Source organism: Prunus avium, chromosome 2 (genome assembly GCF_965620075.1).
Source record: "Prunus avium chromosome 2, drPruAviu1.hap1.1, whole genome shotgun sequence".
Taxonomy (NCBI): Eukaryota; Viridiplantae; Streptophyta; class Magnoliopsida; order Rosales; family Rosaceae; genus Prunus; species Prunus avium.
The window spans coordinates 7678733-7704367 of record NC_142285.1 but is presented as its reverse complement, the minus strand read 5'-3'; the positions used below and the strand labels follow the sequence as shown (position 1 = coordinate 7704367).

Genomic DNA, 25635 nt, shown 5'->3' with positions numbered 1-25635 from the left:
CGTCGTGTGAAAGTGTTCTACGTTGTTTTTTAAAATGATCGTCTTTTTTTGTATTTGATTTTTTAGGATATATTCATCGCGGGTTTGATTTCTCTGAACAAAAGTTTTTGTTTTGAAAATCTTTTTAATTATTTTTCTGTTGAAAATCTTTTTAATTATTTTTATGTTGAAAATCATTTTACGTTTTTCCTAATTTGTTTTTCTCTTGTAGAGACGACGGTATATTATTATTGATGTCGTTTTAATTGTAATACCACGACGGTATATTATTATTTGCGTCATGTGAATATATTACTACGTCGAATTTTTTTTAATACGTCGTTTTAGTATATGAAAATCTAAAATATTTTTCCCTGAAGGTGTGAATTTGGAATCAACCCTCTGTTTTTTGTAATTATATCATAAGACGTCGGTTGTTTATTATTAACGTCATTTTAATATTTAATCACGTCAGTAGTTAAATACCGTCGTGAAAATTTATTATTACGTCAATTGTTATGTACTTACGTCATGTGAAATATTATAATACGTCGGTTTTTATAAATAACCGTCGTGTTTTTTCTTAATTTCATCTGAAATATTTTCACTTGCAGGTTCGATTTGTCTGTAACCATGGTTTCTCAATCCCAAAGTCAGGACTCTAGCTTGAAAAAAAAATGAATGTAAGGAGCTTAAAGTTGTAAATCCTCAAGCCAAGTCCTCGAAGAAGATGAAGTTTTTTTCATCTGCTGAGACAGAACCAGGCAGCACAACAACATTTTCTGAGGAGCCAAAGTCAAGTCGGGGTATAAGCACAATGCCCCATGTTGTGAAGCGAAAATTTCAGAAAATCAAGCCAGTTGTTGAGTACAATAAAAGGGGGAAACCATGTGGCCCTGCACATACTGAGATGCAGTCCTACATTGGTGTGTTGGCACGCTCTAGAGTCCCACTTGTGGACAAGAAATGGGCTGAAATATCCAAGAACATAAAAGAGCAGATTTGGGAAGCCGTTGACATGGCTTTTGTGGTAGGTCAAGGGGGCAAGAAACTGGTGTTATCTTCTGCTGCCAAGAAATGGAAGGATTTCAAGTTTACACTAACGAGGCATCATATCCTTCCATTCATCAAGGAGAAGGAGAAATTAAGCCAACCCCCTGAAATATACAAATTCATAGAGAAAGCAGACTGGGATTGTAGCTTCAAGGTTATCTGAAAAATTTGTGTTTGTGCATTGTGAACAATCACAGAGGAGGAAGAAACTTGAGTACAATCATCAATTGTCTCGAAAAGGATATGCTGGTTTGGAGGATCAGTTGGAGGAAACCATGCCCAGGGTAGAAATTGATCGATCTACCTTATGGAAGAAAGCTAGAGAAGAAAAACACGATAACATCCCGGATCCAAAGGTTGCAGAGAAAGCAAAATTAATTGTAAGCCTACTCACTTTGTTTTAAATTTTATTAAACTGTATTGCCGTGATAAGTCATATTACGTCTTCTGTTATATTTTTGCGTCGTGTGAAAAATATTACTACGTCGAAATTTTTTTAAAAACGTCGTTAAAGGTCTTAATATGGAATCAGTACTCTGTTTTTTGTAATTATATCTTAAGACGTCGGTGGTTTATTATTGACGTCATTTTAATATATTAACCACGTCGGTAGTTAAGTACCGTCGTGTGAAATGTTATATTATATCGATTGTTATGTTATTGCGTCGTGTGAAATGTTATAATACGTCGTTTTTTATAAATAATCGTCGTGTGTTTTCTTATGCTGACTTTTTATTATGTCTTTCTGTTATGATGAATTGCAAAATCAAGTCTCTGAAGGCACTCTTACTGTATCAGGAAGTAATGAGTGTTGACAATGGCTTTGGGTCTCGAGCATCCAGGAAGAGTTAGAGGGGTAGGGGCTGGGATTTCCACTAAGCAATACTTCAATTTACCTAGACAACAAAGGGTAAAGTTTGCCAATCAATTAAAGGAAAGTGTAAGACTTGTCCTTTAAGAAGAGACTTTGAAGATGGAGGCTAGATCAAGAGAAGAGACTTTAAAGATGGGGGCTAGAACCAAGTATTTGGTAGAAGCTGAGAGGGAAAATTTGCTGAGTCAGCTTTCCCAACTCTTCCCCAATTTTGATCCAAGCATGCTGAAACTGAAAACTAACCCCTGTCAAATCCAAGGTCAAGAGCAAAGTTCCAAAAATCCAATGTCGGACAAAGCAAGCTGCTCTGGGGCTCTTGATGTCAGAGCCCTACATTTTGAGGATGATACTGCCAAGAATGGGGAAAAGCATGAAGAAATGGTAACATCTTTGAACTTTGAATTCTCTATTTTTCAAAAAGCCATTAGACGTCGTTATTGTGAATCACAGTCGTTAAAATTAAACACAACGACGGTTTACATTTACCGCCGTTTTAAAATGCATACCACGACGCATTTATTAATAAACCATCATTTTGGTTTTAATACCCCGACGGTGGAAAGGATTGAGTTATTGTCGTATTTAGTTTACTTGTTTTACAAGCTATCTTCACTAACACAATCCCACTCTCTCTCTCTCTCTCTCTCTCTCTCTCTCTCTCTCTCTCTCTCTCTCTCTCTCTCTTTTTCTCTGCAATTGCTGTTATCTGTGTTTCTGCTAAAAAAGGCTGGTACACTCTGGAATCTGAATTTTTGAAAAATTTTATGTGATTTAGACGACGGTTTATTACTTACCGTCGTAATAGATAAATCACCACAACGTTTATTATTTACCGTCGTTTAATGAATGTTAGACGTCTGTAATTCTTACATACCGTCTTCTGTTATGCCTTACCACGACGGTTTATTTAATTTTTTTACTTTTTAATTTTTTTTTTACTTTTGTATAATGTCTTATATATATTTCTTTATTTCTTAAAATAGAAATCCGAGGATGTAGAAAAGATAGATGAAAAGGTAAATTCTCATAACTTTGCCTTTTTCATTTGTTTTTCAATTTTATGTGATTTAGACGACGATTTATTCCTTACTGTCGTAATAGATAAATCACCACGACGTTTATTATTTACCGTCGTTTAATGCATTTTAGACGTCCGTAATTCTTACATACCGTCTTCTGTTATGCATTACCACGACGGTTTAATTTAATTTTTTTACTTTTTGTACAAGGTCTTATATATATATATATATATTTTTATTTCTTAAAACAGAAATTCGGGGATGTAGAAAAGCAAGATGAAAAGGTAAATTATCATAACTTCTATGCAGTCTTTCATCATGGTAGGCCAGAAAGAACCATACCTTCTAATTAGCTAACACATTTTTCTTCCGCTCTGATGAGCTCCACAAATTCCCTCATGGACCTCTCCCATGACTTTCATGTACTCTTCCTTCCCCAAGCATCTCAAGAGTGGCTCATCCTTGCTTTTTCGAACCAAGTCTCCATTCCATATGAGGTAGTTTTGAGCCATGATTCTTATTTCCTTTTTGGAAGAAAGGGTCTCCCAAGATTTCCACATATTGGATTCCTAGTTCTACCAACATCTCGAGGCTAATGATCAAAGCTTCATACTCTGCTCTGTTGTTGGTGCACTGAAAATCTAGCTGGAATGAATAGTAGTGTCTAATTCCCAATGGATCTTCTAAAACAATTCCTGCTCCATAAGCCAGGACTGTCTTAGATCCATCAAAATACAATTTCCAAAGGGTGAGATGGACTGAGTAGACGAGATTATTGAGATAGGTGTGAGCTCTAGTCAGCAGATCTGCATTGGTTATATCCATGGAATCCATGTTTTCAATCTCTTCCCCTGGATGATCTGCCAAGAAATCTGCTACAGCTTGTCCTTTGATAGCTTTCTAGGGAACATATCTGAAGGCAAATTCTGATAAGGCCAGAATCCACTTTCCAATTCTGCCTCTCAACATTGGTCTCATCAGCATGTACTTGATCAAGTCTGTCTTGGCGATGATGTAGATGGTAAAAGGTAGCATGTAATGTCTGAGCCTTATAGCAGTGAAATACAAAGCCAGACATAGCCTTTCAGTCGTAGAGTACTTTCTTTCTACTTCTATCAGAGTCCTGCTCAGGTAGTATACTACCTACTCTTTTCCCTCCTTGTTATCTTGAACCAAAAGGCTCCCACTAGATACTTCTGATGCAGAAACATACAATTTGAGTGGTCTGCCTTTCTTTGGTGGATACAGAACTGGCGAACTTGAGAGGTGACGTTTGATTTCCTCAAAAGCCTGCTGCTGCTGTTCTTCCCATCTAAATGCCTACTCTTGCTTTAATTTTAGCAAAGAAGAGAAGGGTTAGAATTTCCTGGCATAATTGGATATGAATCTTCTGAGAAAGTTGATCTTCCCTAAAAGACTTTGCAATTCTTTCTTGTTCCGAGGTGGCAAAGCTTCTACGATAGATTTTGCTTTGTTCTTGTCAATCTCTATGCCTCTTTGATGGACCAGAAAACCTAGGAAATTGTATGCTTGAACCCCAAAGACGCATTTCTTGGGATTCATTTTTAATTTGTGTTGTCTCATCCTTAGAAGAGCTTCCCTCATATTGGATACATGATTCTCCTTTTCTGGAGACTTAATCACGACATCATCTATGTACACTGATAGGATTTTTTAGTACCTGCGCAAACAGGGTTAAAACTCCTACAAAACTTGCAAGAAAGACAAGGTTATTGTAGTATAAATGATTCTCGCAAGGTCGTTCTCCGCAGGGATTATTAAATAACTCGTAGCAAACCAAATTCTAATTAATTATTGTAAAAGATAAAGTTGAGATGTTTGATTTTAAGACCTTAACTTAAAACGAATTTAACTAATAAAAATAAGGCAATATGCAAACTTAAAACTAAGGGCAAGAGAAACAGTTGTGTTTTTAGAAATCAAATTAAGAAAGCACTAGGGATCCGCCGTCACCTTAACAATTCTATATAATTCTCCCAATTACTTATGACCTATACATGCATATTTCGAAGGTTAGGTATTCCTAATATATGCCTACTTGGACCCCCAACATAGAGCGTATATCACACATGCAATCCGTCTGTGGTATTCAGATCAAATCAAAACATACATGACTCATTAAGTTTTGTGAAACCTTTTGAAAAACCATGCAACCCTTAAGACGTGGTATTCATCCTAAGTGAACTTGCACATATTAATCACAAGAAGCCTTCGTCAATTTCAGGGACCGACCTCCGACCAAAACTGCATCAAATTACTTTTCTAAACATCCTAATGGTGATCAAGCATCAAGACACTTAGATAGTTTAACCCAGTGATGAATAATTCGAAAACCTGCATGCATATAATCATAAGCAAATTTGACAGAAACTACATATTCTTGCTAAGGCTTGTGGCCTCACCCTAGCAAAAGAGAGTTAGTTATGCATGTTCATAATCAAAACCAAATAAAATATCATTCGAATGAATAAGAATAAAAACACCGTGAAGAAGAAGTTCTTCAAAAACCCTAGCAAAGTCGCGTTCAAAAGCCAAAAGAGAAGTCCTAAATTTTTTTGTGAAAAAGAACTTAAATACTTCCTAAAACCTAGCTGCCCACAACCTGCTTTTCTATCCCCACAAGGAAACTAAATAAAATAAAATAAAATAATGACATGACATAAAATCCAAATTGGACTAGGAGAATCTGCCCCCAATCTGCCCAGCCACGTTTTGGCCTCAAATCTGCTGCAAACCCGGCCCAATACAGCTCGTTTTAAAGATAAAAATGTTCTGAACACTTCTCCAGAAGGCCACGAATCCATCAGAGGTCATCTCGGGCTCCAAAAACACCATAAAAGCCCAAAACGTCACTTTCCAGCACTGCACACTGCTCCTTTATTTTATCGCCAGAAAATAACCGCTTGGTAGAAAAGTCTGAAATTTTGATACGATCAAGCCAAGTGACTCACGAATGTCCTCCAACTGGAATTACTCCAAAATTCGTCCATTTGATTATGTTTTGCTCCAGAGAAAGTCGAAAGTCCTATATTGAGAATACAATTCAAAGTATCAAAATTCTTCCAAAATATGAACCAAAATGTACAAAGAATGGGGTTAAATATATAATATAAAATATGCCCATCATACACCTCTAGGGAGTGGCCTATCATGTCATGGAATATAGAGTTCATTGCTCTTTGATAGGTGGCCCCTGCATTTCTCAAACCAAAAGGCATCACAACATATTCAAAGGCACCTATATGCCCTGGACACATGAAAGCAATTTTGTGGATGTCCTCCTCTGCCACCATTATTTGATTATAGCCAGCGTTACCATCCATGAATGATAGCATCTTGTTATGAGCAGCTCCATCTACCAACATATCTGCCATTGGGAGATGCCTCGTTCAAATTCCTATAGTCCACGCAAACTCTGACTGCTCCTGTCTTTCTTTTAAGGACTGGTACAATGTTGGATAGCCAATCAGTATAAATGGCTGGTCTGATAAAACTGCTTTAACCAGTCTTTCTATTTCCTCTTTGACTTTCAATTCTGTCTTCGTAGACATCCTTCTTCTGGCCTGCTTGACTAGTAGGTATCCTTCTTTTATTGGCAATTTGTGCTCCACCAAACCCCTGTCTAGTTCAAGCATTTCATGATAATGCCAAGTGAAACCGTCTCTGAAATCATGCATAAGTGCAATGATTTCACCCCTCAAAGGTTCCTCTAGTAAAGCACTAATGAAAGTAGGCATGGGATCATCCTCTATCCCCAAATTTATCTCTTGTAAAGGGTCTTCCATTTCTGGCAAGGAGTCATCCAATGCTGCTGGTGCAAATTCCAATTCCTCTTCTTGTAAACTTTTTTCCTGCTCCTCTGCACTTTCAGGCATGAATTCTGCCATACTAATGGCTGAATTCTGCATAGAAAGCTTCCTTTCTTACCAATATACCAACAATCTATTTGTAATGGATTGAATTGTTACAACTCGATCCTTTTCTTGTTGGTTTGAGCTAAACATCATAATTTTGAAGGTCTAGGACAAAAGGCATGTTCCAGCCCTCTAGAGAACCAGCCAGACCTTCTTCGATGAGCCTCTGGGCCATGACACCATGGGGGTAGCCATTCTGATTGACTCCAAAGAAAGTAGAAGGACCAAGATCATCATGATAATACCTGGCCTCGAAACACAATGCAGATGGTAGAAATGGCTGTGGATCGGCCTCTACTATCTCCATAAAACCCTCTTCATGCCAGATGGCCAACTGTTGGTGTAGAGTGGAGGGAACACATAAGCTCTGGTGGATCCAGTCCCTTCCGGGCAATGCATTGTAAGTGGTAGAAGTGGTATCTACCACAAAGAAAGCAATTTTCAGCTTCTTGGTTCCTACTATGACATCCACATCCAGTATTCCATGGGTCTTGGTGATGCCCCCAGCGAAATTGGTGACTGTAAGACGCGTTGGGATTAGGTCTTTTTCCATTATGTACAATTTAACCAAGAGTCTGTGAGGTAGTAGATTAATGGCTGCACCTCCATCCACCATTACTTTAAGGCTAGGGATCCCACCAAAGTTTGCAATGATGAACAATGGTCTGAGATGTTTGGCCATTTCCTTGGTAGGTTTGGAAAAGCACAACTGCTCTGCAGCCATTTTCATGACAGTTCTTCCTGTCTTGACAAGGCTGTCTCTCTGTTCTGGCACTTCTTCCACTTCTGTGAACCTGCATTCAAAACTCTCTTGGGACAGTCCATGGTGCTTTCTTGTCCTTCAACCACTCTAAACTTTTCTAACAAGATAAACACATGTCGATGCCCAAATCACCTTGTAATAAGTTTTCCAGTTCTGCGCCGAAAGCTTGAGTTTCTTCATCTAGTCCCCCTTCGTATTCCACTTGTTCTTCTCCGTACTCCTCAATCCAGTTCTCTTGATCACCTGTTTCGAGGAATCCAGTCTGGTCATCTGCAGATGGTTCATAGTCCACTTGTTCTTCCTCGTATTCTTCAGTCCAATTCTCTTAATCATCTGATGGAAGGAATCCGGATTGATCTTGTAAATGTAAGAGCTCCAACTGATTATTCGAAGAGGAACCTTGGTGGAAAGAGGATTCATTTTAAAATCCTACTTATGTCAGCTCCTTTGGTTGGTATACTGTATGTTCTGCCTGAAGCTCTCCCTCTGTATCATTCTCAATTCCAGCGGAATTGACATCTGCAAACACTTGCGTGTTATCCCTGTTTTTTAGGAAAGTGTAGTATTGCCTCTGGATTCTCGTCTCTGCATTCTGGTCAACTCTAGGGTTGGCCTGCCATTCCTTCCTGTAGAATACCACCTACCTTCTATGATAGTCGCCAATGGCCTATCATCTCCAGCTATCTGGATTGGTACTTCCTTCTTTGGCTACTCAGCCACCTTCTTGATTTGTTGGGTAGGTTTCTAGTAGGTTCTCTATCTAGTTGTGCCCTGGATAGTGCCAAAACTGAAGATTGCTGGTATAATGTTCCAATTCTACCAAAAACGCTCGCTGTGGGTCGTTTTTGCTCATGATAGGTGGTGGTGGCTTTTGATCCTTTTGTGGTTTGATCAAAGCCTTGCATCTAATAAGGTGCTTTAGCTTTACCATTTTTGCTACTGCTATCTCCATTTCTTCTAAACTCTCTTGGCCTTCTTCTGATTCCATCTCAACCAAATGGACTAAGGAAGATGGTGTCTTGTAGTATGTGCCTTTGGAAGAATTTCTCTTCTGCTATTCTTCCCTTAGCAATTCTTCATACTTGGAGGCCTTATCTGCCAATTCTGCCAAATCTCCAAACACCATTCCATCGAATCTCTTTCTCAAAGAGATCTTGAGGGCGGTCTGAGCCATTTGGATGAAATGCCTTTCTTCCATAGGGATTCTGCACTTCATTTTGAGTTTCCTAAACCTAGTGATGAAATCCTGGGCAGGTTCATCTTCACTCTGTTTAAGAGCAACAAGGTCACTGATGGTGACTTCTGGTTGAATTCTGAAGTAATAGTCGTGGAAAGCCTTCTCCATCTGTTTCCATGTCTGGATAGAATTGGCTGGTAAATTGGTATACCATGTAAAAGCTTGTCCGGGCAAGGAATTTCTAAAAAGCCTAAGCTTTAATAAGGGGTTATTCTCTATAGCTATGCACTAGACTGAACATCTGCCTATATGTTCGATTGATGAAGCATAAGCATCCTCTCCATTGAACATAGTGAAATTTGGTACTTTAAAACTGGGAGGCAAAGGCATCTGATCAATGTAAGCCAAATATGGCTTCCTGTAAGTAGGTCTCTCTCCTCTTTTGGCCGCTGGGTCCATCATTTCTCTTATCATTCTTTGTAGTGCCCCTATGTCGTTTAAAGCATTAATAGGGGGTAAGTTTCGTCCCTGTTCTGGCTGATTCTATTCAGCCCTTGTTTGTGCCTAATAAATCACGGCCATGAACTGACCGAAGGAGCCCCTTTTCTAGGCCCTAACACTTGCTTGTAAGGCTAAAACGCGGCGTTTCGCCAAGATGTTTGGCCTTCCTAAAAAAGCAAAGGAAAAGTTGCGAAGGCATGATCACCTCAGCCTTGATTATAGGCCAAGACCGAAGCCGAACAAAATCACGACCAAAGGTACTAAAGTCAGATCATCAAGTGGCAGCAGGGTCCCACGCTTCATTTAATGAAGCAATGCCTCTGTTTATGGCAGCAAACCCACTGACCACGAATAAGCATTTAATGCACGAGGGAAGGTGGGAAGTGATTGAAGTCGGGATTTGGTGATAGGGATCAGAGTGATTAGACGCAGACATTCTCACAAGAATTCTTGCAGTTTGAGAGATTGGGTCACCAACTATCAGAACAATAAATGCGTCTCCACGGCCAGAAGCGCAGAACCCACGATCAGGGCGGCGACCGAGATTCACCGGGATTTATGGGGTCACACCACCATACTTCACGATCCCAAATGTCGATTAGACTACCCACTTGCTCTAATCAGGCTCCACCATGCAGATTTTTAGCCTCGATTACTCCTTCAAGAGCTCTTCCTATAAATACAAGGCTCAAGCTACATTCACGGGGTTCAAACACCAAACAAAAGCCTCCCACGGAGCAAATTATATTTTCTTGTAATACACTTTCAATATCTTTACTTGCTTTCCTAGGAGTAGTGTTAGTTTGTAAGGAAAATCCATCCATCAATATATCATACGACCCTTGATTTCCAAGGCGCCGGAGCACCATCTCTGTTACTCATTCATTCACCCCATATATCATATGACTGTCACTCACTGAGCAACGCGCCGGAGCACCGCCCAAAACCCACCATCAGCACCACCCCTAAACGGCCTTGTAGCTCAGGCCGTGAACCTTACAGCCGAGATCAGTTCCTCTCTCGGCTACAATCGTTTGATTAGAAGACGAGTTCAAACAGGCGCACCACTTAACCATTTTCATCCACATCAACATCTTGACGCACGGTAGACTATGCTGGCACGCCCGCGCACAACCGCACCGCATCCAAAAGCAGGAAGCCACGTGTTAACGCACGTCCCCTCGGCCCGGAACACCAGGCCGTGAGATTTACGCACCCGACAGCCCTCTGTTCAATTCTGTATGGTCTGGGTATGATCTCCTCCCTATGTCTATCATTATGGTTTCTCCAGTTTGCCCTATCTTCTTCCTCGAAATCTTGATGGTTTGTCTCGTTTGCCCCTGGCCTATTTCTATCATTATTGGTGAAATGCTTAATTCCTCCTCTGCCTCTTTTGCCTCTTGCTAGTGGGGAAATGGATTGGGATCCATTCTTCAGGCCCTGTAAGGCACCACTATTGGCTGTTCAGGCAAATGTGCCACTGGCTGGCCTTGTGGAACCTCTAGCCGTGGAACAGGTAGAGGTTCTGGCTTATTCTAAGGAGCCTGAACTGCTACTGGACCTGCTAGAGGAACTGGAGCTTCCTGCTCTTGGATGACAAGGGATCCTCCCCTTCGTCCAGCCTGAATATCTACTGGTTCAGGTATTCCAGCTATCTGTGCAATTAGGGGATTTTCCTGGTATGGCCATACTAATCATGGTGGAGGTCCGAAAGGGAGCTCTAGCTACTGGACTACAGCGTATGGATTTGGATTTCTTGCAATAGCAGCCTCACGATCCTTCCTGAATTGTCTGTTGACTTGCCACTGCGTCACGTCTGTCATGTTGTTCAGGGTATCCTGGCTTCTTTGTGCTGCAGCCTCTTGTCGGATCACAGCCTCCTGTATCTGGCTCAACTTTCTGGAACTAGATCAGGAACGTCTGCTTCTGGTACTGCCATGAGCTGATTGTCTAACGTCACTCTCTTCTGATTCCTATCCTTTTCTCGGAAAGGTGGCTGGTCTCTTTCCATGGCAAAGCGTGGATTCTGGCTAGAACTTTCAATATTCAACATTACTATCATGAGTAATAGCTACATCTTCAACCTCTGCATCAACATTACTATCATGAGTAGCAGCTACATCTTCAACCTCTGTAGTATCCTCAAAGATGATCACTGAAACAAGAAACGAATTCAGTAGACTACCATTGAAAAACGGAAAACTTTCGGTGGACTACCACTGAAATACTGAAACAAATTCGGTGGACTACCACTGAAACAAGGTAACGATTTCGGTGGGATTTACACAGGTAAGTTAAGCAATGGGGTTCATGAGGGGAGTTTAGGAAGAAAAATGGAGTTTAGTGAGTAATTTTAAATTTTAGTAAAATTTAGTGTGGTGTAAAGAGAATGTGGGGTGCAAAGAGAAAATTTTGGGGTGCCAATAAAATCACCCTTTTTATTTTTATGGACTTTAGCAAAAGTGATCAAGTAGGTTGGTCACTGTGGTAATAGAGTGATCGAGTAGGTAGGTCATTGTGGTAATGGACTTTATAATGCCACGTGTCTTGATACCTGGCAAGTGCCACGTGGTATTCCAATACCTGATCGGTGCATAATTACATATCATTTTGTACCCTTCTAGTTTTTGATTTCGTTATGTTTTTTAGTTCAACTTGTGCTTTTAATCTCTTTTGTGTTTGTTTCAATGTATTAAGCTTTGGGGCTCATTTAATGCATTTTGGAGTCAAGTTAGCTCAAAACTGTGTCTGCATATCAGTCAACTTCACGGATTGGACTGTACGTGCTCAGATAGAACCAGATAATGAGCCATATCTAATTGGAATGTGGAAGTCTAGTTTCTCCAGCATTTTACAGTTCATGATTCCGAGTGTTCTAGAGGAAGTTATGCAAGTGCTGGCAGCTTAAGGTCAAATTTGGCAGCATCTGTGTTACTGAGACAAAAATGACATTTGAAGGCCTTTCCGATTTTTCCTTGAGCTGGGCTGCATATGGTTGGAAAGATAAGACAAACAGCTTCAAGATCCATATTTTTCCAGATTTTTCAGAATGGAGGAACAAGCCCAAAATGAGCCCACAAGAAGACTGCAATGCATTGTCATGCATGACATATGAATGAGCTAATTATTTTTGGTGGGGAAGTTAGGTAAAGTTGGTGAATTGAGAGTTGTAAGTTAGGTAAAGTTGGTGAAGTGAGTGTTGTAGGTAGAATCAATACTCAATTCAGATTTTTACTTCCCTTCGGCCTATAAATAGTGAGGTTCCCCAAGTCTTCAAACACACCCCAGGGAGGGAGCTCTCAAACACCTCTCTAGAGCTCCTCTCCCTTCTTCTCTTCTCCAAAGTTCTCAAACACCTTTCTTCTCTCCTCAAATTCTCCATGTTCTCAAACACCTCTCTCTTATCTTCTTCAAATTCTCTAAAGTTCTCAAACACCTCTCCATTCCCTTCATCAAATTCTCTAAAATTCTCAAACACTTTTCCCCTCTCTTTCTCAAATTCTCTAAGTTTTTCTTTAATGTTCTCAATTGTTGTACAAAACCCTTTTGCTTCTTAGTTGTAATTTATTTTTCATTTTAATGTAAATTCTTTTCTTAAGTTTTCAAGTTTGATTAGTTTCCAAGTTTCAATTACAGATTCTTGTTCTTATTCATTATGCTTATAAGTTAATATGTTTGTTTGAATGATTGATCACCATTAAAACTTGTATGTTAGCTATCTTGGTTTGAATTAAGAGTAGACACCATGCTTTAATTCGAATTGAACTATGAATAAGAAGAGTATGTATGGACATTCGACAACAGGGATTATATACATGCTTGGTTATTTAAAACATTTTTCTATGCTTAATGGATTCCTAATGCTTAATTTTAGATTAGACAACAGATGATCAAATTAGGGAATTAGGAATACAAGGTTAGGACCAGACACCATGGCTTAATCATACTTTAGCTAGAATCAATCCGTGAATCTAAATTGAACTTGGTAACTAATTTGCTTGAGTTAGTTTTTTTTCTTTCTTTCTTTCTTATTTTCTATACTTTTCTTTCTTGTTTTCTATTTTGTGTCGGGAAATTGAATTGGACCATTCAATCACCAATCCTTGTGGAATCAACCTCGCACTTACATATGCTAAACTACCAACGGTTCATGCATTTGCGAGTATCACAAGTTGAAGATGCAGCTGAATCCATTTTGGTGCAGCTGAATCGATGCAATAGTGCCACTGTATAATTTCTAGGGATGGGCATATAGACCGAAGAATAGGATAACCGAACCAAATCGGACTGAGAAAGATTGAAAAAAAAAATGATGTTGATCAAAAAGTCAAACCCAGTACAAAAAACAAAACCGGACTGATGGTGTCTAGTTCCAATTCTGGTTCTCCACCTCTAAAAACCAGACTGAATTGAACCGGTTTGTTTTTATGTTTATATTTTCTAGATCTTAGGAGGCGATGCACAAGAAACAATTCAGCTAATGTTACTTTCCAAGGAGATTACATGGTTGTTTGAGTTTGGTTTCAGTCTTCAGGTATGTTTTTTATCTGTCCATGGTAATATAAAACAAGAAAACAATTTTCTGTTCACTTAGGCCCCGTTTGGTTCATAGGAAAGGAGACTTGGAGATGGGAAATCAATTGATTTCCCATGTTTGGTAAGTCCAGGCATGGGAAAATCGTTCCCTGGCCCATGGGAAAATAGGGGGAAAAGTGAAGCCATCCTTCCAACTTGAGTTTTGTTTCCCCTCCTCATGGGAAAGTTTGGGAAAATGAGCCAATATTAAATAAATATTTTTCATGACTATTTTGTCCCCATTAACAGTTTAGAATTACAATATATCATTAAACGGATTCTTTTTTTATTTGATTTAATATGGGTATAATTGAAAATTTATACAAACTTTGTTTTCCATTCCTACTCAAAACAAACATGGAAAAGGAAATAAAATGATATATCCCGGTTACTTTCCCAGCATTACCAAACGGTGGAAGGAATCTTCCATTTCCCATCTCTTGGGAAATGATTTCCCCTCAAACTTGTTCCTTGAACCAAACAAGGCCTTAAGGTTTTGTTTGAATGAATGCGATCCAATTAGAGCAAAGCTTGGTAAACCTTGTGACACGAGATTAGCTGCTCAAATTTTTGGCAACTTGATAATGGATGACATAATGGAGCTATAATTTTAAACGTTGTTGTAATTTATTTTGCTTTTTATGTATTTGTTTTGTTAAAAGTTTCAGTATTTGGTTCATTTTCAGTATTAGAATCATTTGTGAACTGTATTCAATATCAAAATTGGGACAATTGTGATGTAAGTCCAACAGTTTAAAAATTCATGTTGTTCTGAAGCTTAAAAACCCCAAAAACTTAAATGGGCTCTACAGCAGGCCCACACCGTGGAGAACCATGACCCGAACCGAACTGTAACCAACCTAGTTTGGTTCAATTCTGATATCAGTTTTGTATGAAAATCAGACTAGATCGAACCAAATTAACAGTACCAGTTTCAGTTTGAATTTAAAACCGAGCCGAATTGGACCGTGCCCACCCCTAATAATTTCTCTAGTACGTTAATCTCCCATATCTGCTCCCCTCCATGGAGATCATTCATAGAATTGAGCTGAAAAATGCTAGAACATTGTAATTGTAACGGAAAAATAACCCACCTGTGAACAATCACCACAAGCAAGCTGGCTAAACTCTACCTGAAACTCATCGTTTCACTCAATTTTAACCAAATCTCAAAACAACCCAGAGTACCATAAACAACCAGTGGAAGGTAATTTTTTATTTATTACATAACTTCTATTAACAATGCACCCTACAAATATAAAATACATATGGGGTGCATCACTCTAAGCTAATTAAGATTACAAGATGAACTTCCTTTTGGGAGAGGAAAAATAAAAGATGAAGTTGCAAATTCTAGATGGGGAAAACCACAAGGCTCCGCTTCAACAATAGCCCCAGAGTGCTTCAAAAACTATCTTATGCCTGTCATGGCTATAAAACCAGCACCTAGGCTTAAAAACAGAGGAAAAAAACATGAGCCGTAAAACTCACTCGTGTAACATCCTCTGCTATTACTCTAATAGATAATCAACAGAAAAAATATTCCCTCGTCAAACCCGAGTTGGGGAAAAAGATGACTGGAGATGTCTTCCTGTAAGTGATCATGGGATGCAAAAACATATGACAGTAAAACAAAACATCGCATCCACATGAGACTTTTCTGCTTCCACATTCTTTCAGCTGTTCCTTTTTACAAAAACCATCTGTGAACTAGAAAGATGCTCAAACACACAGTTGTTCGGTTTTGGGTTATCCTCAGCTGCTCCCTGGAGCTTTATCTGCAATATAGTAACATTTAAACATTAGACTTGCAAGATATGTAAATATATATATACCGTTTCTTGGTCAATGAAATACACATCTGAGGACAAACAAATAAATAATGGCAAGAAATAAGTAACTGAACTTCAAAAGTTTTTGTTTTTAAGTTTCATAAGTTAACATCACAATTCCTTCTCTTGTTGGATAAATTTTTGTTTCATATCCACTTTAAGCATGCAGGAGCTTCTTGTTTTCAATTTAACCAAAGCCAACATGTAGTTAAGCAATTAGTTAATTCGTAGGGCGGCACAAATCCATCACGTGGTGTGCCTCCCAGATAGAAAATCCAGTTAGTTGGGTCAGTTGGTACCAAATTGTAATACAGGAGGGCTTACTAATGTTGTCAAAAACAAGACTTAAAAGTAATAGTGCAGCACTTTCAATGAAATCATAAAATGGAGTATGATTCACAACCTAACAAACAAGAAGAAATTAATTTCTGCAGAAACCCACTAACAAATGATCTGACAATTTGTAATGAATCAATTTAATACGAACATTCCTCAGCAAGGATTCACAGATTACAAAATCCCTCCCTCCCAGATATGAGCACGTTGGTCCCATCCAAAAATACACTGGAACTTATGCCAATGTTTAACATTAATGGCAAGTATCTGGGTCCACAGTCCACTAAAATCAAAATTTCCACTAAATTCAAGCCCTTAGATCGGCGGGTTTACCCTTTCTCTCCTAGGGTATAGATTGATCACAACGGTAGGATTGTATTTGCATTTAGTGGGAGTAGATGAAACTCATGCATACTTTTATTTAATCAATTGTTTTCTATTTAAACCAATTCAATGGGAAATTCTTAGGCGCAAGATAGGATTTTATCATTCAGGATGAGTACAGTACGTGTTGTTGACAGATACTGGTACTCCTTAATTATCTAGTAGTACTCAATGAAATTCAACTGTATTATATCTTTCTTTCTTTTTTTTTTTGGTTTATAAAAATGTAGCAATGATTAATAAAGATATAAGGATCCCTGAACTCAGATCTGTATTAGGCCTCACTCAATGGAGAGGAAAAATGCAAAGCCAACAACCTCAAGAACTCAGCTTTGGGATTAAGTGAAGATAGAGATTCTGTATTTTCAGATATTACACTGCCCTATGCATAGTGCAGATTTCCATAAAATAAATTATCATTGGACGTTGTGTATTCAAAATCAGTGCAAAGACACAGGAATTTAATATAACCAAATCTAAGCTCATCATGCCAAAGTTAACATTGAAAGTAGAAGTTTATGTTTCATAAAAAGTTTCAAAAACAATGATTGTTTACGATGAAAGTTAAAGAGAAAGACGGAGACAGAAAGCCAGAGAGATTTCAAACAATGTAATCGTGTAGCCAAGAAAAGAAAACAAAAACAAAAAAACTAAGTAGCACACAAACCTCATAGTGTTCAAGCAATGATGCGAATAATGTAGCCACTCCATTGAGTACAAATTTCTCGCCAATACAAGCACGTGAGCCATAGCCAAAGGGAAGAAAGGCCGTATTTGCATTTGGATCATTCAAACTGAAGGAGCTCTGTCCAGGATTCACAATGTTTTCAGCAGCCCCTGAGAACCGTTGTAAACCAAACTTTGTTACAGACGGAGCATGTGAACCTTGATGGTGTGATGCTATCTTAAACTAATTTCCTTCCAGGGTTATTAACTTACTATACAAATTCGAACTCCCTATCATGCATTTTGGACAGGGAAGTGTCAATTTAAAACCAAGTGAGAACTAAACTCAAATGGAAAAACCAGCTTCTTTACAAGAATATTTAGCAAACATTTTATTATTCTCTTACAAAATGTACATCCTGTGCAATTCCAGATGGCATAAGGGATTGGAAATGGCATTTGATACAATGCACTAAAAGTCGTATACTACTGCAGGATTTGCAAAGAAATGGAAAAAGGCACAGTGATTACCAACAGTTTATGATTAGTTAATACTGCTATAACTGCACTGCACATTTTCAGAGAAAATGCACTATAGGGAACTTGAAAACTATATAAACAAAGTTGAAATTGGAAACAGGTAGGAATTAAACCTGAAACTGATTTAGTGAGCATAATATCAGATCCCTTTCCAGGCTTGGATAAAAAGCGATATGGATTAAATTCATTAGCATCACTTCCCCAACTGCAATCATGCATCTGTACCAGCTGTATAGGCACAACCAGTCCTGCTCCAGCTGGTATGGTTACGCCACTTTTAAGATTCAAGTCTTCAAAGGGAAAGGAAGAAAAAATAATTAATGCCAAGTCAAGTATTAAATAAATGACAACCATTATAGAACAGGTGGAATTAAATAAGCAACACCATTCAATTTAGCATCACAATTAGGTAAGCTGGAGCTGAAGATCAGAAAATCTAAAGGAGCAGTCAGCTGAACAGCATTCACAAGATGCTATCATATCCACAAGTCTAACTATCTTGAGAACCTTAATTTCAACCAATCTGATTGATAAACCCAAATCAGTTTATCTCCCCCACCCAAACAACAAAAAACAAAAACAAAAACTCTAAGTGCAGTTTAGAAAAGGTTGACAAAATAAATGCATCTTCAACCAATGGTTCATCAAATGTATTTTTTCTTCCTTGAAAATACCCTGTTGTCAGTGCAACACTTTTATATTAGATATTGTGTAACATAAAAGTCGCCCAACATCTACTCACAGCATCATATTTTGACATAAACCTTAGAAATCTCTTATCATCTTTCATTTTGTTTTGCCTGATATCAAAAGTGCACCATATTTCATATTCCCAGACAAGTAAAAACACCAAAACTCTAAGACCTGGTTATAGATAGCTCCAACCACCTCAGAGTAGTCACTTCAATATCCTAAAAGCTCTTACTTATAACCTCTGTTGTTAAATTTGAAAATCAATCCATACAAAAAGTAGAAATTCCCCGGTGCAATTGTACATATGCATGTCATGGCTTATAAATGTTGCAACCACATGAATCAATCTATTTCATATGATAAAGCATCTATTTACTTATCACAACTTTCAGATGTATACTTCTTGAACTCAAATTTCAACTTATTTTTATAGGGTTTTACTACTTTTTGGAAAAATTGATACTAATAAAGAAAGACATCAGTACGTGTAAAACCACCATCATCAAGATTTCCTACATGAACTGTACAAAATACAACTACTAAACCTCCAAAACTAAAATAGCTTATATTTAGCTGAGTCCCACCCCTCCACTCATCCTTTCTTTCTTTTCCAAGAGTACACCCATATTTATGACTTTACTTCTGACAAATCCTGACATTTGGACCTTCATGCTTCTGCGTTCTATATTATATATATCACATGCTTTTCTGATGCAGGAGTATCTAATGCCTTCCAGGTCTAAGTGGGCCCGCTACCCAAATAGGCTAGGGTTCTAATTACTTTAAATTATTAGTTATTTTGATATTATAGTTTTCCTATTCCAATTAGGATTTGGTTTAATTTCCCTTGTTATGTTAGGGTTTGATGGCTATGTAAGCCTCATTAAGAGTTGTAATAAGGGCCTTTTATAAACTTTATTAAGAAATTACAGAATATAGTGTTTATCTTGGGTCTCTGTCATACAACCCTATTATCATCGTTCCAACTTTTATTCTATTGCTTTATCCCTCTATTCTCTGTGTTGTTGATCGCATGGATTCCATTTTTACCGTGGTTTGGCACAGTTTGCTGGACGGCAGCTTATTTCTACTGCCCTGCATCATTTTCATTAGCTTCACCCTCAAAGTTCCTTGTATGAATTCTTTCTTTCTGAACTATTTGAAAATACATTTCAACCTCGTGTCCGTACTAGTATTTGAACCTCATGATGAACAGATTTGAGAAGATGAGTTCATTGCCTCAATTAACAGCCGAGTTTGGTTATTTGAACACAGGTTAGTTGTTGAATGATATTAATTAGAAAACCTAAAGTTGTTCTGAAAATGTCTTCATATGGATCTGTCTTCCTGGTTTTGGTTTTCCTGGGTCATTAATTCTTGTTATTGAACAGTTATTCGACTTCATGTTTTATTTTATCAGAAAAGGGTTTGAATTTCATCCCGTAAATTAATCTCAAGGCTCTAGATCTGAACATATTTGGATTTTTTGGCATCACAGAGAAACTGCCATTAGACCCCCTTACACAAAACACTAAAACACAGAGGTAGAGAGACTGATATTTTCATACAGAAATTTAAGAACAAAATGGTGACAAGTGTTACCGTGTTTGAGAGAACATCTCTGTAGCAAAGATCCAGCTGACACAAGACGAGCAGATTCGTAAACAGTTGCCAATAATAAGAGCATCTTATCAACATTCAGTTGGTCTTTGTTAATTGAACCATTTCGTGCCATGGTTACCTCTGAGTAGATCTTTAGATACATACAAAAGAAAAGATTTAGGATTATAACAGCTTAATGTAGAAAGATATAATCATCAATTTTATAACAAGCAACCAAAAGCAGCAGTATTAGACTCAATCAGGTTACTGCAAATCCATATCCCTTTTAATTGAAACACTGATTAAAAATATATTTAGAAACTCATACACAAATATGGGAACAAAAAACATTTTGTCAAAGAAACAAGAAAAGACATTTATAAACGTGATGTCGCATGGGTGATCAGAACCTTACATGATATAGGTTAGTATTGTTGGATAGGGTTAAGTCAAAGAAAGCAATTTGTTCCCAGTTCTACAACCCGATTACTATATAACTTTGATAGTGGGCCCAGTGCACCCATATATTAGACTCAGTTTGGATAAGCCAGTCACTTAACCTAATGATAGCCATATAAATTTTCAAAATGCTAGTCTATGTATCTTCCTAATTTTCATTTCCACTAGGATAACAGTGTTTCTTTGTATAGTTGCTCAAACTAATACTGCATCAGGGAAAAATATATAGGTTAAGAAGGTTATGGTATGCAATAACACATGAAACAAAGCTATTTCCTATATGAAATAATTATAATAATAATTAATTATCATTACTAGTAGTCAAATTTATATCATTATTTATCATTATTATTACTATTAATATTATTATTATCACTTTTTTCATTATTTTTCATTTGAAAAAGCAACGTCCCTAATAGGGCAAACGGAGGGTTTCTTCAAACAAGGAGCTGGGTGTTTCCTGTAATTTCTTTTGGGGAAGTGGGAGTTCAAAAAGGAGAAAGAAAAATAATAAAAACAAAGATGTTAAGCAAAATGTGTGAAAAAAAAGTACACAAAGACATGCCTTGTTTACACTCAACTAGATCAAATGTCAGCTTTCAGATAATAAATTTCAAGAAGAAACATTAAACATTAGAAAGGACTGGAGAGAAATAGAGAGGGAGAAAGAAGACAAGGGCGCCAGCTACCTTATCCTGTATCTGTGGATGCATACCAAGGCTCGCCAAAATATTATTAATCAAACGAGCTGTGGTAAGGCATCCATGGAACATAATCCTCATAAGATTCCCGCATGGTTCCTCTTCCGTTGCATTAAGATGGCCATTAAGCTCCTGAAAGAATAAGGCATCTACTATCACAACTTCAGAGCAAGATGGTCCATCAGATGCAATCTCCTTTCCCAAAATTTCTGTTTCACCATGGAGATTATGAGCCATATGACCAAATAGCATGTAGTTCTTTTTGCACTGTCGAATAATATCTTGCGTTAAGCATTTCAACTTTGTGCATAGAGACTGGTACTTCCAAAATCCACGCTTCCAAAACGGCGTAACATTATAAGAACTCCAGAGACAAGCATCTTTAGCAATCATCATAAAGAGCTCCTCATATACAGTTGCCTTGGACCAAGCCAAAAATTCATCTCCAAAGAGCGTGGCTCCTAACATGGTAAAAGCCATATGTTGAGAAACCATTTTACTGTCAGCGCTGCCTTTAGCCATAAAATTCTGTATCCTCTGCAAGATACAGTCCACAGCTTTTGTACAAACCACATTTTCTCTCTCAGGAAACTTTCCAGTTAATTCTGTGAATAATGCTTCCCTTCCCTTTTGCATCTGCGAATGAGAAATACCCTTTAGGGAAAGACTATGAATGCTACCAGATGAACTTGAGAACAATTACACAAGACTCAGATCCATCATCATATGATAAAACAAATAAATGATGCACTAAATTACGTTTGGGAGATGACAGACTTTTACTTTGATACAAACAGGTTGAAGATATTATCAGTTAGTGACAATGTGACATGGGGCTTACCACCATAGCTCCAGCCTTACTCAAATTTCAAGTCCAATCCTTCATAACTTTTTTTCTAAAGGACTTCGATAAGTATTATATTGGCAGCTATCTAACTAAAACTTCCTCATTCCAGAGCATTACAAAAGTTATTTCGCAACTTTATTCTATTTTCTCATTGTTAATAGATGACAGAAGAAAATTTGTTTTCAATCAAGGTATATGTACTCTAGAAATTAGGCTTATTTTATCTTTCTATTCATTGTAATTAGAATTTACGAATTTAGTTATCATTTGTTTTTATTATTAGAACATACGAATTAATTATTGCTTCTTCTTTTTTCAGGTAGTTAGTTATTTTGGAATTACTTATGTACAAAGCCTTTTTTTAATAAGGCTGCAGAGTTTTGCCAATTTATTGCACTAGTTTTCTAGTTATTCCCGTTCTACTGCCTATGTCTTCTTTCCCTCCCCTTCCTTCTACTTCCTCTCTCTGTGTTCAATACACTTGTTACTCCTGTTTGCCCAATCAACTGAATCAACTCATTCCTTTCATTAAACAGTCTTGTGTTTGTTGGACATGATGACATTACTATGAACTGTCAGTGCTGGGTGGTGACCACAAAGGTGATTGATTATATATGTTAGATATATAGACCAACTGATGTTTGGGACCAAATGGCGAAGAACTCTTTCGCCATTGCAACATGGTAGTAACATATTAAATTTAAAAGCCTTTTAAGTATGTAAGATAAAGAGAACTAATATTCTGTCTTGGGATACAGATTATCATTAAGGAGAACCAGCAGTCAGACCAACAAATCAATGTTTCAGTTAGATCAACAAATTCAGTTTACTGATTTCTTTCTTTTCCTTCCCTTTTCCCTTTGCAATTTTTTCAAGGAAGACCAGCCGATAAGCTGATGATAAGGAAGGTTTTTAAGTTTACTGCCTTCAGACAGTCCCTATTGTTCTCGAATCTTGATGCTACATTTAACATTCTGATTGATAGCGCCTACGTAGAGAAACAGAAACACAAGCACCTTCTTTATTTTTCATTACTTTTTTTTTCTTTTTCCAATCTCAATGCAGACACAAAATATTGGTATAACACAGTAATTTTCTAAACATTACAAGTACACAAGTATAAGAAGCAGTAAAAGAGGGGCAATAAAACAGAGCTCATACCTTCTCAAAAGGGGAAGCAAAGAGACTTGACCTTCCAAAGGGCAAATGGAAAGCCCTCCCAGTCAAAGGCAATTTATCAGCAGCCTTTAGTAGCATCTCTTTGATGAGAGTTGGATCCTTTATTGACACTAAAAGCTTTGTAGGACCCAACCACAACTTGACAACAGGCCCATATTTCTTGTGCAAATCCGACAACACTTCTGATCAATGCCAAAAGAAAAGAGAAATGGCTTAGATTGTTCTCACCCTATCCATAACACAAATTGACAATTAACCAAAACCAAAAATTAATTTTCTACTCCTCAACTTCTTCAATTTTTTTGGGAATTCATAAACCTAACAAAACCAATCAAATTTGAAGTCACATATATTCCAGGTGTTTACTTCAATTTGAAATTTTGATGAAAACCCAGATTCTGAAACCCCAAGAACAGGGGCAAGAAGCCAAAGTTTCACTTTCATTCATGATTCATACGCCAGCAACAAAACGCAAAAGTTGAAGTGAACCCAACAGAGCTAAGTACTTTAGTCAACTACAAAAACCCAAAAAACAAAAATAAAACCCGAAACAGAAAAGGCATCAGAGAGTGAAAACTGCACGGACCAGTAAAATTTTCGCGGGAAATGAGCTTGCAGTGGCCGTAGAAAGAGGGACATGGAGGCCCAGGAATTGACCTGGCCTTGGCCCATAAGCAGAGCAGCTTAACAACCCTGCTGAGCAGGAAAGCGGTGACCGCGATGAGGGAAAACCAAAGGAAAGCATTGAATTCTCTGTTGGCCAAGTCCCTGAGAAGAACTCGATTGCAAGCTTCGGATCTTGAGTGAGAGAGAATCGCTAAGAGCGCGTCTGATCCACATGAGGAAGAAAGTGCCATTTTTTCATATCAGAAATCAGAAGAAACTCGACTCAATCAACAAAGATTGTGTAATGGATGGGCACTAGAAAATCAGGAAAGTGACAGATAAATGAATACAGAGACTTGCAAGTTGCAATTGCAATTAATTAATTCAGAAGTTGGACTTTTTTGTGTCAATATGTCTGACTTTTCGCTTGTGTGTCCGTTTCTCTTTGTTGATTGGAAATGAGAATGGTCCAGCATGTGACACGTTTCGGTTCTTGTAGCTTCTTTTTTTTTTTTTTTTTTGTCATCATCTTCTTTCTTGTTTTTTCCTTTGTTGCCACGTTTGGTTTTTCTACCATCTGATTGTATGCAATTCAAAATTTTAGGTTGTGTTTGGACAAGGCACTTTGAAGTGGAAGGGAGTTCAAAGTGATGGGATTTTGAAATGAAGAGACTTCAAAGTGATGTGGTTTTGAAATGAAAGGAGCCCAAGTGACGGGATTATTAAAGTTACTCATTTGGCTAATTATTGCGTTACTGAGATTTGATTGGTAATTTCTTAAAGGCTTAATTATTGTAGTGCCCCGAAATTATAGTTAAATATTATTTTACTTTTTAAAAGTTTAAGTGACCAAAAGTGCCCCTCTAATCAAAGTTTGGTAATTTACTTTGCCCTCAATTGTTAACTATGCTAAAAATTATGTTAAAAATTATGATATAGCATGAATGGGATCCACTCTTTTGCTGAAATATATGCCACATAAGTGCCATATTTTTTATAAAAAAAATTAACAAATAGTAAAAAATATTTGTAAATAAATATTTTTTTTTTCACATTTCTCTTTCACCCTCTTTCTCTCTCTACTTGACCCTCCCTACCCAAAGAGCCACCCAACCACCCACAACACACACCCACTCTCTACCCACAAACCCACACAAAGGGGAAAAATATTCCCAGAACCCACACAAACAGACAAATATTCTTCTGAGATGGAGATTAGGCTTGTGGGTAAGTGGAAAATCCATCTCTTAGAAGCCAACCCTTTGCCTCCATATTCACTTCCTCCCAGAGACCCAAGTGGGAACTTCAAATTCTCCAACTTTAATGCTTGCTCTTGCAAAAACCCTAGATGGGTCTTTGCGATTTTCAGAAAAGGAAATCATAGATTGTTTATGCAAATTTCTCACGGGAGAATATTCCATCATCAAATTCGAATCCAAGCTCGCACAAAAAATATCGTCAATCAACATCAAATCATGCATCAATTCACACCATCCCCATATCCCAATTTATATCACAAATAAACACACACACACACATATAGATACATTCCAAAATTCCGAAAGCAATGCACATTTAAAACAATTGTCCAATCACTATCATAACTCAAAAATCGACCTCAACCACGAATTTAAATTCAAAACCTTAGTTCCCGGAAACTTAACGTGTGTACACAACTTTAGAAAAGTCCTAAGGCCATTCTAGTATTTTTCCCAAAGGACGAGACGATCTCCAAAAGACAGGTGCCCAATAGATTGGTCAAACTTCCTCTTTTTGGTTGGTCAACGGGACCCGCGGGGCCCACGACCTCTGATTTTCGATCCGAGGGTTCTATAGGTCCAACAACGTCTACTAACCAAGTCCCAAGGGTTTAGTCTCGATCGAGCAGTTGGATCGCTCTCGATCGCACGATCG

General features: G+C 37.8%; 1 protein-coding gene across 1 annotated transcript; it reads right to left on the bottom strand.

Moving 5' to 3' along the window:
• Positions 1 to 15061: 15061 nt before the first annotated feature.
• On the bottom strand, positions 15062 to 24093 carry LOC110746928 (alpha-humulene 10-hydroxylase-like). Its single transcript, XM_088248945.1, has 7 exons — positions 23702 to 24093; positions 23098 to 23297; positions 21078 to 21725; positions 19930 to 20080; positions 17748 to 17924; positions 17096 to 17265; positions 15062 to 15654 (listed from the first exon to the last, which is right to left on the bottom strand). The coding sequence occupies exons 1-7, from the start codon at positions 23970 to 23972 to the stop codon at positions 15553 to 15555; spliced, it is 1719 nt and encodes a 572-aa protein (XP_088105071.1). The 5' UTR covers positions 23973 to 24093; the 3' UTR covers positions 15062 to 15552.
• Between the last annotated feature and the right edge of the window lie 1542 nt (positions 24094 to 25635).